The sequence below is a fragment of the Notothenia coriiceps genome, unplaced genomic scaffold (genome assembly GCF_000735185.1).
Source record: "Notothenia coriiceps isolate Sejong01 unplaced genomic scaffold, NC01 NC01_scaffold00003769, whole genome shotgun sequence".
Classification (NCBI taxonomy): Eukaryota; Metazoa; Chordata; class Actinopteri; order Perciformes; family Nototheniidae; genus Notothenia; species Notothenia coriiceps.
In genome coordinates this window covers 382677-396936 of record NW_011336470.1, presented here as the reverse complement: position 1 = coordinate 396936, position 14260 = coordinate 382677, and the positions used below count along the sequence as shown (strand labels likewise).

The following is a 14260-nucleotide window of genomic DNA, read 5'->3' as shown; positions in this document are numbered from 1 at the left end:
AATAGATCGAAATGAGGCATGGCTAAAATGCATGATCTGTTTGGTATTTTGAAAAAAAAAACTTCGCAGACATGTTTTATATAGGTATGGCCCTACAATATATTATTCAAATATAGCATGATAGGTCCACTTTAAAAACTTGGCTTCCACTGGTAAACTGGAATATGCCCTTTGTACAGTAACACTCAATATTGATCCAGTATATCTGTTATTTGTGATTTACACATACAATTTCAAACAAAAACCTACATGAAATGACGAATGTGCCTTCAGATTGAAATATAGAATAATGCACATGTTTGCCTCCAACTCTAAATTCCTGTTGCATCCAAGCGCAGATTTGTGAAACTCATCTTTAAAAACGCTCTCTGTTTTACTTCACATAAACTCAACTGAGCACTCTTGACTGCATTATTGTAAACAAAGGACTCGTATGATAATATGACTTGAAATACAACACAATGATCCCCCCCCGCACCCCCCCTCCCTCACACAGACACATGAAATATTACAAATTAGAAACGAGAGAAAGAAAACAGAAACAAACAGGCCTACGTTTGTTCAGCTCTGTTGGTGGTGTACTCTAGGTGTGTATAAGGCTGGTCCAGTCTGTGTGTTTCTGGCCGTTCACAGAGTGCTGCTCAGCGGGTCAGAGGTAGAAGCCGGTGGCGGGGGGGTCGGGGAGGCCGGACAGAGTGTCAGGGGGCATCTGGACAGCAGGGGGCGCCACTCCGTTTCTATTGGGCAGAGCAATGCCTGCTGGGTAAGTGTTGTTCAGGATGCAGCCGTTCTCCATCTGCAGGGAGAGAGAGGAGACATCGTGAAACACTCAGCTGGAGGAAAGCTCAGATCCTACACTTAATAATAATAAAAAAATAAAAATAATAATAATACGTTTATTTAGTATAGCACCTTTCACATAAATAGAATTCACAAAGTGCTTCACAAGAAAGAACAACAGTTCAAATGAAGACCACAGAAACATGAATACAATAACAACATGAGGCAGAAGTAGAATAAGTAGAAGTAGCAAGGCTAAATTGTTCAAATAAAGTATTGGGATTAAAAAAATACTTAAGTATCAGAATCAAAAGTACTTGTTTCGTATATTCGTCCAATTCAAAATCAATTGTATGACACACTGGATTGTAATTATTGATGCATTCATGTCCATCATAACGGTGGGGCTAATTTGTGCTACTTTGTTTGAACCTATAATTTTATGTCAATGATGTCATTGATTTAGATTTCATATTAGTTAATATTTTGAGTATGTCAAGTAAGGGGTGAGTAAGAGTAGAGGTATACATTTGCAAAATACTTAAAGTAGAATTTTTAGTACGTCATTACGTCGCACTAATGGAATGACAACATACAGTTATATGTGGAATAAGTGAAAGCAATGTCAAAACAAAACGTCTAAATTGAGCCTGCATTATGTAGGTTTTACATTAAAATATGTATATTTGTATTGGAAGAATGACAGAAATCAAACGTATTATCAGAAATTGTAAGTGTAGGACTCATGAGATGTCTCGTGAGATGTTAAATCTGAAGGGTCTGTCAGTGAGAGAAATGTCACGGCTGTCTGCCCGTTGCATTTGGAAGATATCATGTTTGAAATGATGACAGGTCTCCCTGCAGGTAGCACAGCTGGTGATACGAGGCCAACCGTTGGAATACAAAGGTCAGAGAGAGACCAAAACCATTATGACTCATCCTCTGCGTGTCATGAATATTCACAGCACATTTGACAAGAAGATGTCATTATCTGTCACTTCCTCAGAAACCAGTGCAGTTAAATAAAAAGTATGCATATTGTCAAAAAAACGGATTCAACTCTGCAATCATGAAGCTTTTACCAAATTCCACTACTGTATGTCTTACTCAAAAGTCCAAATACTTTTATAATAATCAAAGTAAAGTTGCAATAAAGATTAAATGTATTCATGATTCCTTAAATTTGCCATTTTTCTCTTTATTGTTTGGTCTTTAAAACATCAGAAAAGTTGACAATTTAATTTCTTGTTTGGTTCGACCAACAGTTCAAAACTCAAACAGATTCCATTTGTTTTATTTTTAAACCCGAGAAAACCAACAAAAATATTATATTTAAAAGGTGGGGTAGGTCATTTTGGAGAAACCAGCTCGAGTGCGCTAGAATTTGAAAATACACAACCGGAAAAAAATCTGCCACTTCCTTACAGAGCCCCTCCTCCAACGCCCCTCCTCCAACACCTCGCACATGACCAATGAGGGCACGAGATAAGTTTGTGCATAGATTGAAGGCTGACAGGCAGGTAGGCCATCCAGTTACTTTAGCCGGGCCGGCTCAGATGATTGGTCGTGCTTTTTACAGCGCCACGGCTTCCACAGATGAACTTTTTTATGTATTTATTGTCAAAGCATTTTATTTATTTATTGCTATCGGGATGTTAAGAGCATTCCATGGAATATAACAAAAAGTGTTTCTGAAGTGAATTACCTACCCCACCTTTAAGAACATGGAAACATTATATGCCTGGTCTTTTTACTTGGGATATTACTAAAACGATACCCATTAATTTAGTTTGTTCAGCTTTCGATTAATAGTTAAAGCTCTAGACAAAACTACTGAACTGAGCCCCAGAGTTAGAGTAGGAAGCATGTAACTAAAAGCATAATCATAACAATGATAATTTAAAAAAGTTTTGAAAAGCATCTCCCGAACAATAGGGGTGATTTTACGGCTAGATTCTATTATAATCAATTTTTGGCTAAGAGCATGGGTTTCAGCTCAAAAGGCAACATTTGCCCCCTTCCCTCTGACCCAAAGCCTAGAAAACAAACATCCATGCTCAAACCCAATCGCCATGTCAGTGTTTCAGCGTCCTCACCTTGTTGGGGCTGGGGTCATGAGGGATCTCGGGGGTCACCATGCCGTAGGGGTCCAGTTGCCGGCAGGGCTTGCCCACCCCGAGGATCTGCTCCAGGGAGGCGTTGGGGGGCGGGCACTGCGACAGGCTGGAGATGACCTGCGCCAGAGGAACTGGGATCTGCTCTTGCTGCCGCTTGTGGTTCATCCCCTGGAAGGATGGCACCGTGGACTCGGCCCCGTGCTGATGTCCGCTCCTCCCAAACAAACTGCTTCCACTGATAGCGTAATCCACATTGTCCATATCAGGCAAACTATAATCCATGCAGGCGTCCAGCGAGGTGTTAGTCGGAGGTTTTTGTCCGTTATCGAGGCAGGAGGTGCTGCCCAGACCCTCGCTGAACCTGTAGTCCTGCCACTGGGATTTTCCAGCCGAGTGGGCCTTGCTGGAGTGGCCACACATGCCGTTAAGATTGGCGGGCTTGGGTTGCACGTGGCACTGCTGATGGTTCTGCACCCTGGGCTGCTGGAGCTGCTGCTGCTGCTGGAGGAAGAGCGGATGCTGATGCAGCTCTCCCTGCAGCTCTGTGGCCTTTCCATTGAAAATAGTCTGTTGGGTTTTATAGTGTTGTATCCCTGCATTGACTAGAATGTCTGTGGCTGTCCATTGTCCATTTCTGATTGGTGGATTTTGCCCCATCATGTCTCCGTTTACTACCGTGTTGTTAGCCATGTGGTTGCTCTGCTGCACCCAGTTGTGCGTTACTTTACCTGGACGCATGTTGAGGTGCTGCTGCATCTGTTGGGACAGCTGCAGGATGGGGGCCTGCCCCACCACAGGGGGCTTGTGGGGAGAATACTGCATTTGACCGTTAGCGTGAGGAGCGGGATTACCTTCAGGTAGCGACACGGTTGTGACTGTCGCCGAGGCAGTACTGGGAGGCGCCTGTCCTCCGAGCTCAGTGGACTCGGTCTTCCCCTCTAAGGAGTCGTAGATATACGAGAGGATCTCATCGTTCGTCAGCAGGTCGTCCAAGGTGGGCACGCGTTCGGGGTCCATCTCCACTCGGATCATCCGCTCGTCCAGCAGCAGCAGCTCCAGGTCTTCAGCGCTCAGACCGAGGCCTTCCAGAGCTCCAAACAGATCTCCGTTCGAACAGCCCGCCTCTTCTGAATCCACGACCCCATGGCCCTCCAGAGAGAGCGAGTCCAGAGTGGCCAGCAGGGGGTCAAAGCTGGTTCCTGGCTCTGTGTTGCCTGGACCCAGATCCCCGTTGCTCGGCTCGTCCCATCTGCTTTGCAAACTGGAGGGTTCCGAGTCGGAGAAGCCCATTTGGTCCCCAAAGAAGCTGTGGAAAGACATTTTGGGCTCCAGGGCCGGCTGGCAAACGTACACAGACTCATCCTGACTCATGAGCGCCCCCAAAAGAGAGCCAGGGTCCAGCCCGTCTCTCAACAGCCTTTCTGTCCGGCTCTTCTTCGACTTACTACAGTTTTTCTCCTGGCTCCCGTCTCTGAAGGCTGCGATGGGATGGTTGGACTGGTAGAGCAGGGCCTCTCCTGTAGCGTAGGTGAAGGGCAGATGCATGGAGCGCTTACGCAGGTGTTCTCCACCCTCTTCATCCCTATGACGACACAGAAATAACCATTTAATTAACAGCTTTTGTTTCTGGCATAGTTGGTATGGTGCTTACCCACTTTTCTACGATTGAAGTTGTCATATAAGTGTCATTCGAGTTGCATGTTTTTAATGATTTAACCATCTTATTTTTGTAGTGACTTTATATCTGTCCAGACACTACAGATAAAAAAATCACCTCTTGGCTAACTCTGGCACATTAACAGAAATGTCTATCAATGTACACTGTCCTGTGAAATGAACAAATAACATCAATTCTGATGTCTAACTTTGCTATTTGGAAAACAAACAGTGCAAAGGTAATTGCTGGTCAAACACGAAATATTGCTTCTTGCTCGGAGAAGATTATCGTCATCAGATAGAAAGTCGATGGGGTCTTTTCTTATATAAAAAAATGGACGTATGTGTCACATCGTAACTGAAACTATATATGCTTATATACATGAAATAAATTCCTTGCATACATCAAAACACATGTCTCCCTATCGAAACATTGTTATTGTATTAAGATTTAGTTCCTGCCAATTTGTTTTTGATGGTAAATTGTATTGAATTACAAACCAACATAAATAGATATTAAACATACAGAAGAGGCCTCTGGGTGGCGATGATGTAGTCCGGCTTGCCGTTCTTGTACACCAGTCTGGCGTTGGCCTGGACCCACTTCCAGAGATTCTCCTTCGTGAGGAGCCTGAACACTGTCAGACCACTCTCTCCCGTCTTCATCACTAAACATATTCAACACAAACAGTTCAAATGAGTGAACTTTACCACAACAATAACATTCACCTGCTGAAAGTACTTGATTTCAGTAATGACTGAGTCCAAATATGAAGTTTTGCATATTGGTGGCTCTAAAAGACATTGATAGGTTCTGAATGAGTTGATGCTACAGCCGAGTTCATGCACAAACATGATTGTAAGCATATGTTATTGCATTTAGGCATTAGATTTACCAGCAGCAAGTGAAAGTTGGCTGGCAGATGGCAAAGTAAGGTGGATTGAATCACACAAAAATTAGCGATCAGTGCTAGCCACAAGAAAAATCGAATGAAATGTTCTTTTAAATCTAGCGAATAGAAATATATGCGTGACAGCAGACCACAGTGTTGGATAGATGACCCAACTATCTAACTAATTAACTCACTGACTGACTAACTAACTAACTAACTAGCTCACTGACATTCTTGGAAGCTATTAGGAAGTAGTAATGTGCATTCACTGCATTATGTGTTAAATTACTGAGGGTAAAGAAGTTCTAAATTGGATTGAAGAGCAGCACTTAGACAAGTTATCAATCAGTATGGCAGTGGGGTGTTTTCTTTATTCCTTTTGTATACAAATAGTAATATAACATAATATTAGTATTTTTTATTATGCTACGCAGAAAGGAGGAGATCAATGGGCCCCTCATTTTGAAGTTGTATCTGTTTCCACCTCCTGATTAACCCACACTGCTGCAGTGAGGGAGAGTGGTCTGCTCCATGTCTGACCTCTGAGTGTTTGTGTGTTGCTGCTGCTGCTGCATGGATCATGGCTGATGCTTTGCTTATGCAGTGGATTTGTGGGCCCTATCCTCTGCGCTGGCAGCCGTACAGCTTTGCTCAATCTGCTCCGTAATCCAGCGGGATTACTTGCGAAAGCGGTTTGAACTCTCTGACCAGGTTTGGCCAGACCGCCTCAACTTTATTGAGGGGACTAAATCTAAAATAGCAGCAGGATTCTGTCAGATAAACATCCAAGATGAAGGGACTCTTACTACCAATACTCGCTTCGTTATTGAACAGCTTCAGACGACCCAAAACACATCTCTTTAGGGCCACCTTAAAACTGTGTTCACATGCAGCCAATGGCATTGGGAGGCTCTAGTACTGTAACAAAGTAATTGAAGAATTCTGTTTTTGGCAGCTTATTTAAAATAATGTAGACGAGCACCATCAAAAAGACTAAGTGGAGAGGATGCAGAGGCCCTTTCTCCACTTTCAAATGTAGGTTGGTAAAAACTTGAATTGCTAAACTACCTTTAATAATGTGATTGGAGACTTCCCAATTATCACAGAAAAACTCTTTCCTAACTAATACATGGCAAACACTTCCAGTTAAATATTTAGGTTGGCTTTTATAAAAAAACACGCTATTAGACCTTTTTTTAACATGTTATCGTATTGCCCCAGGAGAGAGAGTTGAAAGGAAATGAGAGAGAAAGAGATGCAACAACCCCCCCCCCCCCCACCTCAGACTGGAAGGTTGGTGGTGGCGTTCAAATGGTCGTGCTCCATCGACACTCAGACTGGGAAGGTTGTGGGTTCATGGTCAGTGTCATCGCCCCCTGAACCACAGCAGCCCACTCACAGCACTTACTTCTGACATGGTTTTCTGCGCAGTGCAACATATCAGCTGCATGGATGAACTGATAGCCGGATCCTCGTACCCGCAGCTCGGCCTCTGTGTAGCCCAGCACTATCTTCCCCCTGTGCAAAAAAACACCATCATTCATATTCAAAACCTTATCCATGGTACACACCACATCTAACATCAACATCTAATGAATGATCTCATAGGTAGTGCAGACAAATACACAGCAGGAAAAGAAAACTACACCTGCTCTTGTCATCATCTCACGCGTTGGCTTACTAAATGTAACATTGATTTCAGGCATAGTTGTTTAATTCTAAAAAAGATAATCAAGTGACAAAGCTAGAAGATGTCCCCCATTATGTTCCTGTTGCATGCCAGCGTCTTACTTAGCATCACAGGCCATGGGAGTGAAGTCCAGCTTGTGTTTGGTTCTGAAGATCATGTTCTTGGTCCTGATCTCCAGGATGGATGGAGGCTGCAGAGGAGTCGCAATGGTGAAGAGGGCGAGCTGAGGGGGGGCCTTTCCTCCGTTTTCCTGCCGCTGGTTCTGTCCCTGCAGAAACTTCAGTCTGCCCTGGATGTTCAAAGCCTGCAGACAAAGAAAAACAAATCAAGTCCTTGAATTTTGTTTACATGTGAGGGACTGCAGAGCCTCTGACATGATTCCAACGGTTGTCAACTCTTTTAAAAACATTGTAGTGATGCTAGTCAAGTTTATATAATCTGTAAGAGCCACGTGTCTTATTTATTGTGTTTTTTAAGAGCCTTGGGAGGGCATGACTGGGATGGTGCATGTGTCATTGTTATAATTGCGAGAGTGGAGTTAAGAGTCCTTGCAGCCAACAGGTCAAAGTCATTTTAAAAGTTTCAAGTATCAAGCTCTGGTAAAGAAATAAGGCTTTGGTCTGCATGTTTTTATTTAACTCACCAGAAAGCCGGAGGAGTTGTCCAGCAGGCAGCGAAAGCGACACACAAAGGTCCTCTCCAGGAAGGACGAGTTCTCTGGAGGAAGCTGCTCAGGGTTGTAGGTGACCACGGCTGAGCTGCTGTCTGGTTCAATCTCTGGAGTTACAAACAATATGATCTTCTGTTAGTGGCCATTTCTATATAGTAAACAATTCAACTTGAAAATTTGGCTTTAAAACCCACAATCTAACAATCCCAGCTTTGAATCGCTCTGTATTTGCAACATAATGCACTTTTATAAACTAGGCAATCAAAAGGACACCTAGCTCACACATTGAGTTTGACAATATGTCACATTATATAAGCTTAAGGTGGTCTAAATATTAGTTTATACACCTCTATAGCAAAGACCTTTCATCTATACATAGCACAGTGAAGCAGTGTTTTTCTGATGTGTTCAAAGGCCTTAATAATGTCTCAAATGTAAACATGTAGAGATGTTGTAGTATTAAACCACACCATGCTGCCCTCTGTATCAACTCTTCAGCTGGACTATAATCTTGTCTCGTCAGCAGCCCTCCATTGTATGAAATGCAGTTATGTAACGAGGCCTGGAGCAGCCTCGGCCTTCACTCTGACTGACAGCCTTGGTTCAGTCAGAGGGGGGACGGGGGACAGCTTCTGGGTGCAGGACCAGGTGAGCTGTCTCAGAGCTTTGGCTCTAAACACATTGCTCTGAACCAAAGCACATAGACGTAAGCATCTTAAAACCCAAATACAGATCTTGCACTACTCCTACCTCCTAAGCCAGAGTGAAGATTACTGGGTCACATGACTTGTCCTGAGGATGGTCTTCTAGCTTAGCGCCTAAAACTGTGTGTACTTAACCGCTTCGTATTGATGTCCAAATGGGTTTGCAGAGTGCCGTGTGTTAAACATTGGTGCAGTTTTACTGAAACATACAGAAACCTTTAAACTCAATGTGTAACTTTAGCAGGCTAATTGAATGTATTAGCAAATATTTCAAAAAGAACAATAATGAAGTTGTTATTAAAATCAGATTTATAGTATGAGTAAGTTGTAGAAGTTTGTGATTATGCAAAAATAGTTAATGTATATTCAAACAATTGTTGTAATACATTAAAAAATGCCCAAAAATATCTACAATCATTACATATTTAAGAGTCTTTTCTACATGAAATAAATCATTTTAGGAACCCTTTTCAGAAATCTAATTCATCCCAACAAACCAACTTCCTCACACATCTGTTAAAGCTTCAGTCTAGTGTGCGTGAGTTATCCTGCAGTGGGAGAGAGGGATCACCTTGGGGGGAGTCCTTGGTGATGGCAGGAGGGTTTAAAGCCCAGTGGAGGTTTCTCCTGAGCTCCTGCTGGTCCTCCGTATGGACCAGCTCGTACACACTCTGGTGCATCACATCCGTCTGAGGAACAACGAGGAGAAGAAGAGTTATCTTTTACCAAAAATAAACATGCTTTTTCCACACAGGATGTGGAAAAAGTATACACATTTTAAAGTTATAGTGTGGCTCATCATTTTATACAATAGTCTAAGTGGCCAAACTGAAGCATACACAACTTTCAGGGCAGTCATGTGATGCTTTGGAACATTATTTTTCCTTCTATGTTCATTTTTTTTGCCGCTGCTTTTAATTGAACTATTCACATCTTAAACTGCATAACTTTTATCCATGTATTTTTTATTTTAATGTTTATTTTATTTTATTTTTAATGACTGATTTTAAATGCCATTTTCTTAATGTCTTTCATTTTTTGTAAATCACTTTGAATTGCCTTGTGTTGAAAGGTGTTATATAAATAAACTTGCCTTGCCTTGATCATGGTGTACTTTTAATTTCGAAAAGGTGAATCAACCTTCAACCACTTAAAAATGTGCTAAAAGTTGTACATTTCAACAAAAGCAAAAAGGGTATTTCTTTTGAGCCGGGAACCGAGCAGCTAGGAGGACAGTTTAATGGAAACGCTAGCTATTTTTTCTTCAACACTGCAGTTTAACTTTTTTGGTTTCATGTCCGATTTTTGGTTTCATGTCCGATTTTTGGTTTCATGCCCGATACAACCCTGTTTGCAGTGCTCTTCATAAATCTATGTGTTGCATGTTACGGATAATCTTGGAAATAGTTGCTAGTTAGTTATCAGAGTATGCTACTCAACACTTCTCCCATAAGCCCTTTGGTGTGTGTGTCTGCAGCTGGAGGAAACTCTCCCTGTAGTGTGTACTTCTTTCCAACTTGAGTGCACAGGTACTCTCCTGAGCGGGGGTGCAGAGATGTGTTATTCACTGCAGCCCTCTGCTGTGCCTGGTGTGTGTTTTTTTTACCAAAGGCCGAGTTATAAATAGGTTGGGTCTTTTTGCTGCTGTTTGAGCCTCCGCACCATGCAGGGAGCGGACCGATGGATCAAACCGACCCCCGAGCCGCTCCCAGCAGACGCTGCACGCAACCCATCCATCAAACCATCCAAGCTGTCAATCAGTTTGGTAAAAAAGCGTCTGGGTGCTCTTGTTTTTTTGCCTCTAAGGATCCCTATTCTCCTAAAAATGTAAGCTGTAATGCATTGATGAAGTTAAATGATGGCTAAGTTAGATGTTATCATTTCTAATTTCTTCAAAACATTAAGAATGGGGCTGTATTTCTTTATTTTTTCACTTCTTTATTTAGAAGACAGTTAAGGACATTTCACCAGTTCCAATGAAATATACTTGCAGTTACAGGGAGTAGTAGACATGTGCAATAAGGGAACAGTGTACATTGAAACCTTCTCATTGTCCTCTTTCTTTTCTGATGTGCATCTCATACAAGGTTGGGGCTGTATTTCTATGTCTGATTTTATTTTCTTGTTGGTTTTGAGACAATTATTGGAGATGATAGAAGTCAGAGGCATAGAAAAAGACTTTACCTGGTGGAAGCCCAAGTAATCGGCGATGGTGTGAGAGCAGTAGAAGATGGTCCCACCGGCAGTGAGAACCATCACGAAACCATTCAGAGCCTGTGGGTCAAACAAAGGATGCACACACAGTTAGCAGAGACACTTACTTCTCATTGTGTGGGAGCTTTCAGTTCAGGAAATGGCAAAACCAAAATATTGTATTTGAAAGGTTGGTTACAGTGATCTTTATAATTCTTGATCATTTCAGGTTTTCAGAACAGGAAGAGAAAGCCAACTCGTTTCTTTCCCTTCATATTCTCTTAATGCTTTGATACTGACGAAGCAAAAACAAGAAGGAGGTATAGGAGACACAAGTGAACAGATATGGGGCAACTTATTTAGTGTCAAAGCCAGCATCCATTACAGATGAGGTGTCGCGATGACAATCTTCAGTCCAACAATAAAACCCACACTTTTATAATGCAGTGTTCCAGATGTGGAATAGAATTGACTGGAGGCACAATACAAGAGGATGTTAGTCATAAAGATATATGAAGCGCATGGGCATACATATATAATGTACAACCCGTCAGCCCTTTGCATTTATAACCTTTTTATTGATATGAATTATTAACATTTCTTCTATTTCTGTAAAGAAATGTAGTCTCTTCCATTTTCTTTGGTACAGCTGCAGCGTTGATATTCAGGTCTGTGATGTTTGAGGAGATAGGAGCACTACAATAAAATAACCTATTGAATCAGAAATGGAAGGAAGTAAGGAAGTAAGGAAGGAAGGAAGGAAGGAAGGAAGGAGGAAAGGGAAGCATGTGAGGTGAAATGGAGCACGTTCATTGTTTCTCTTCAAAGGGGAACAGCTGGTCAAATATTTCCACTTCACTAGACACACACGTGCCCTCCCCCTGTATGCTTACACAACATAGCATAAACAAACACACAAACAGACGTGTACACAAACAACAACAGCCTAACGCACAAGCACCTCTTTGCTAAATCGTCCTACAGGATGCAGGGATGACTAATGCTGTTCTCATTATACACCAGTGATTCACCGCAATGATCTGCCACACTAAACACAAAAGGTCAACGTTGAATATACATTGTGTTTAATGACATCAGAAATAACCTTCATTTGTTTTAAGCTCTTATGTCATTTCTTGTGAACGTTTGTTCAAATTCTGCAAAACGCTCTGCCGCTGCTGGAACCCGATGAGATGTGAAAAGCCGTCAGAAACGAAGCCAAATTAGACAGTACTCATGTGCACCCGTTAACCTCCCAGCTGCAAATGATTTGATGCAGTCATGAGTATGAGCATAACTGATGGCTAGAAGAGGGAAAACAAGTGTACAGTTTTCTTTTTGAAGCAGGTTATTGTCAATTTGCAATGACTATATCAGAGGAGAAGCACAATTAGGATTCAAGGCTTTTATTATGTACACAGCTACAGTGCAGTTATGACAATGAGATTCTTAGGTCACATGCTCCTCCAACAGTATAAAACATGTACTTTCTTCTGAGTGTGAATAATTGACATGCTCACAGCTCCTCCATAATTCACCAGCGTCTGATGCTGAAGAACAGCAAAGAAGCTCAGACTCGGCTTCAGAAATAACCCTTACATTCCTCAGCCTTTGAACTGCTCTCTGTCCATCTCCCCTCTCCTCCCGACGTTTAAGGGGAGGAGGAGGAGGAGGAGGAGGAAGAGGCCCCCCTGTGGAGCCCTTCCTCGCCTTTTCTCCAAAGAGCTTTCGTTTCTCGTTACTAACAGGCCGGGGAAATGCAGGCGGATCGTAATAGTGAAACCTCCCTGCTCTGTCGGGCATGGCAGGCTGTTTCCTCTCTTGTCCTGGAATGCCAGTGTGATGCACATTGGGGGGAACTGGACTGGAAAATCAATGACTCCGGCAGATCCCAAAAAGATCTGGCAGGCAAGTGAGCGAGCGCTCCGATCCGTCACACATGCAGAGCAAAGGGCCAACAACCGCCGCCAGGAGAGGCTGTTTGTTCTCTCCGGTTTAAATAGAGTAGTAAACAGGACGCCAGATGGCCCTTTTCTTAAAAAGCTGAACTGTGACCTGAAAGTCCAGCGAAACACACTGTATTCATCTTGAACCAGACGTTCCCAGAGATAATTCACCAACAAAGAGTATGTGGATTGAAGTCATTGTCTACTCAACATTCATTATTCATTCATTAATCATAACAGCCTCCAGGAGGATTTTTACTGGAATGCATTTACAAAAATATTAGCATGTCAAAATTGTACGTCTTACCATTCTTTGCTACTTTCTCCTACTACTATACTTCTTGTACTCCACTGCCATTTAGAGGTTGATATTGACCTTTTTACCTCACTAGAACAAAATATAATCAATCACTAATCCTGATTATAATCACTCTGATCTAAAAACCAGACCAACTAAGAAAGATAGCCCGTCTCCATTGTCTAAATTAAGCTAAGCTAACCAACTGCTGACTATCCTCTTACAGCTTATCACACACACACACACACACACACACACACACACACACACACACACACACACACACACACACACACACACACACACACACACACAGGGCTGTATTGATCTTTTCAAATATTTCACAAATGTCAAACTATTCCTCCTGAGCATAACTGACAGGAATGATGGCTGACATTACAGAAATATGACCCGAGATGTTAAAATAAACCCATAGGTATTTCCTTGGAGGATAACACTGATAATACAAAATAATACAAAATCCAATTCACATGTGATTTCACGACTAAAGGGCTGAAATATGGTCTTTGAATCATATCATGCTTTAAATATCACATTTCTAGTCAAACGGAATCCACATTTGGTCTGAAATGATTTTGTGGTGTGGTTATAACAAGCGTAGAGCTCTTGATGTCACAACGGAGTAGGACTGGGCTTCTCTTGTAGCTATCAGTCGAGCAGCAGACCGGCCTGTCTAACAGACTCCTGTTTGACGAGGACAGATCGACTCTCAGCCCTGAGCCTCTGTCATTGGCCTAAATACATTTTGGGCATTTGTCGGGAACAAAAACAGAGACAGGACAACGACCCAGTCACACAAATTAGATCAGTCCATAAACAATCACTCCCCCCTAAAACATATTGAACCGGGCTTTGGTTGTGTTGGCTACAAATAATCTCAGCTATTGAATCCAAATGAAACAGCAAAAAAAGCAAAATGGCACCGTGTCTTTTGCTCCTCTCAAACTCTGCCTTCTTTCCCGCTTTATTTGAGTGTTTGTTTACTTTTCCTGGAGGAGCCTGTGACCTAAGAATGTCATTGTAATAACTACACTGTAGCTATGTACAATAAAAGCCTTGAGCCTTGAACTGACCTGCAGCAGTAGTTCACCCTCAGGAATCTTTGCCTCCACCGCTCCTGCTGTTTTGCTGTCATCATCTTTTCCAGAGGCTGGAGTCACTCCGTTCAGGGCCACTGTGGAGAGGGGGGGGGGGAGAGAGAGAGAGGGAAGAGAGAGAGAGAGAGGAGAGAGAGAGAGAGGAGAGAGAGGAGGGAGAGGAGAGAGAGGAGGGAGAGGAGAAAGAGGAGAGAG

At 42.5% G+C, this 14260-nt stretch overlaps 1 protein-coding gene across 1 annotated transcript in view; it reads right to left on the bottom strand.

Annotated features, from left to right (window-relative positions):
• Positions 1-649: 649 nt before the first annotated feature.
• Positions 650-14260, bottom strand: part of LOC104941714 (aryl hydrocarbon receptor-like) — a 34631-nt gene continuing 21020 nt past the window's right edge. Inside the window, exons 3-11 of the mRNA XM_010766848.1 lie at positions 14042-14142; positions 10695-10784; positions 9082-9199; positions 7780-7913; positions 7238-7440; positions 6855-6964; positions 5080-5221; positions 2877-4479; positions 650-796 (exon numbers count right to left, since the gene is read on the bottom strand). Of these exons, the coding sequence (XP_010765150.1) occupies positions 650-796; positions 2877-4479; positions 5080-5221; positions 6855-6964; positions 7238-7440; positions 7780-7913; positions 9082-9199; positions 10695-10784; positions 14042-14142 (2648 nt within the window). The remainder of the gene's footprint in view (positions 797-2876; positions 4480-5079; positions 5222-6854; positions 6965-7237; positions 7441-7779; positions 7914-9081; positions 9200-10694; positions 10785-14041; positions 14143-14260) is intronic.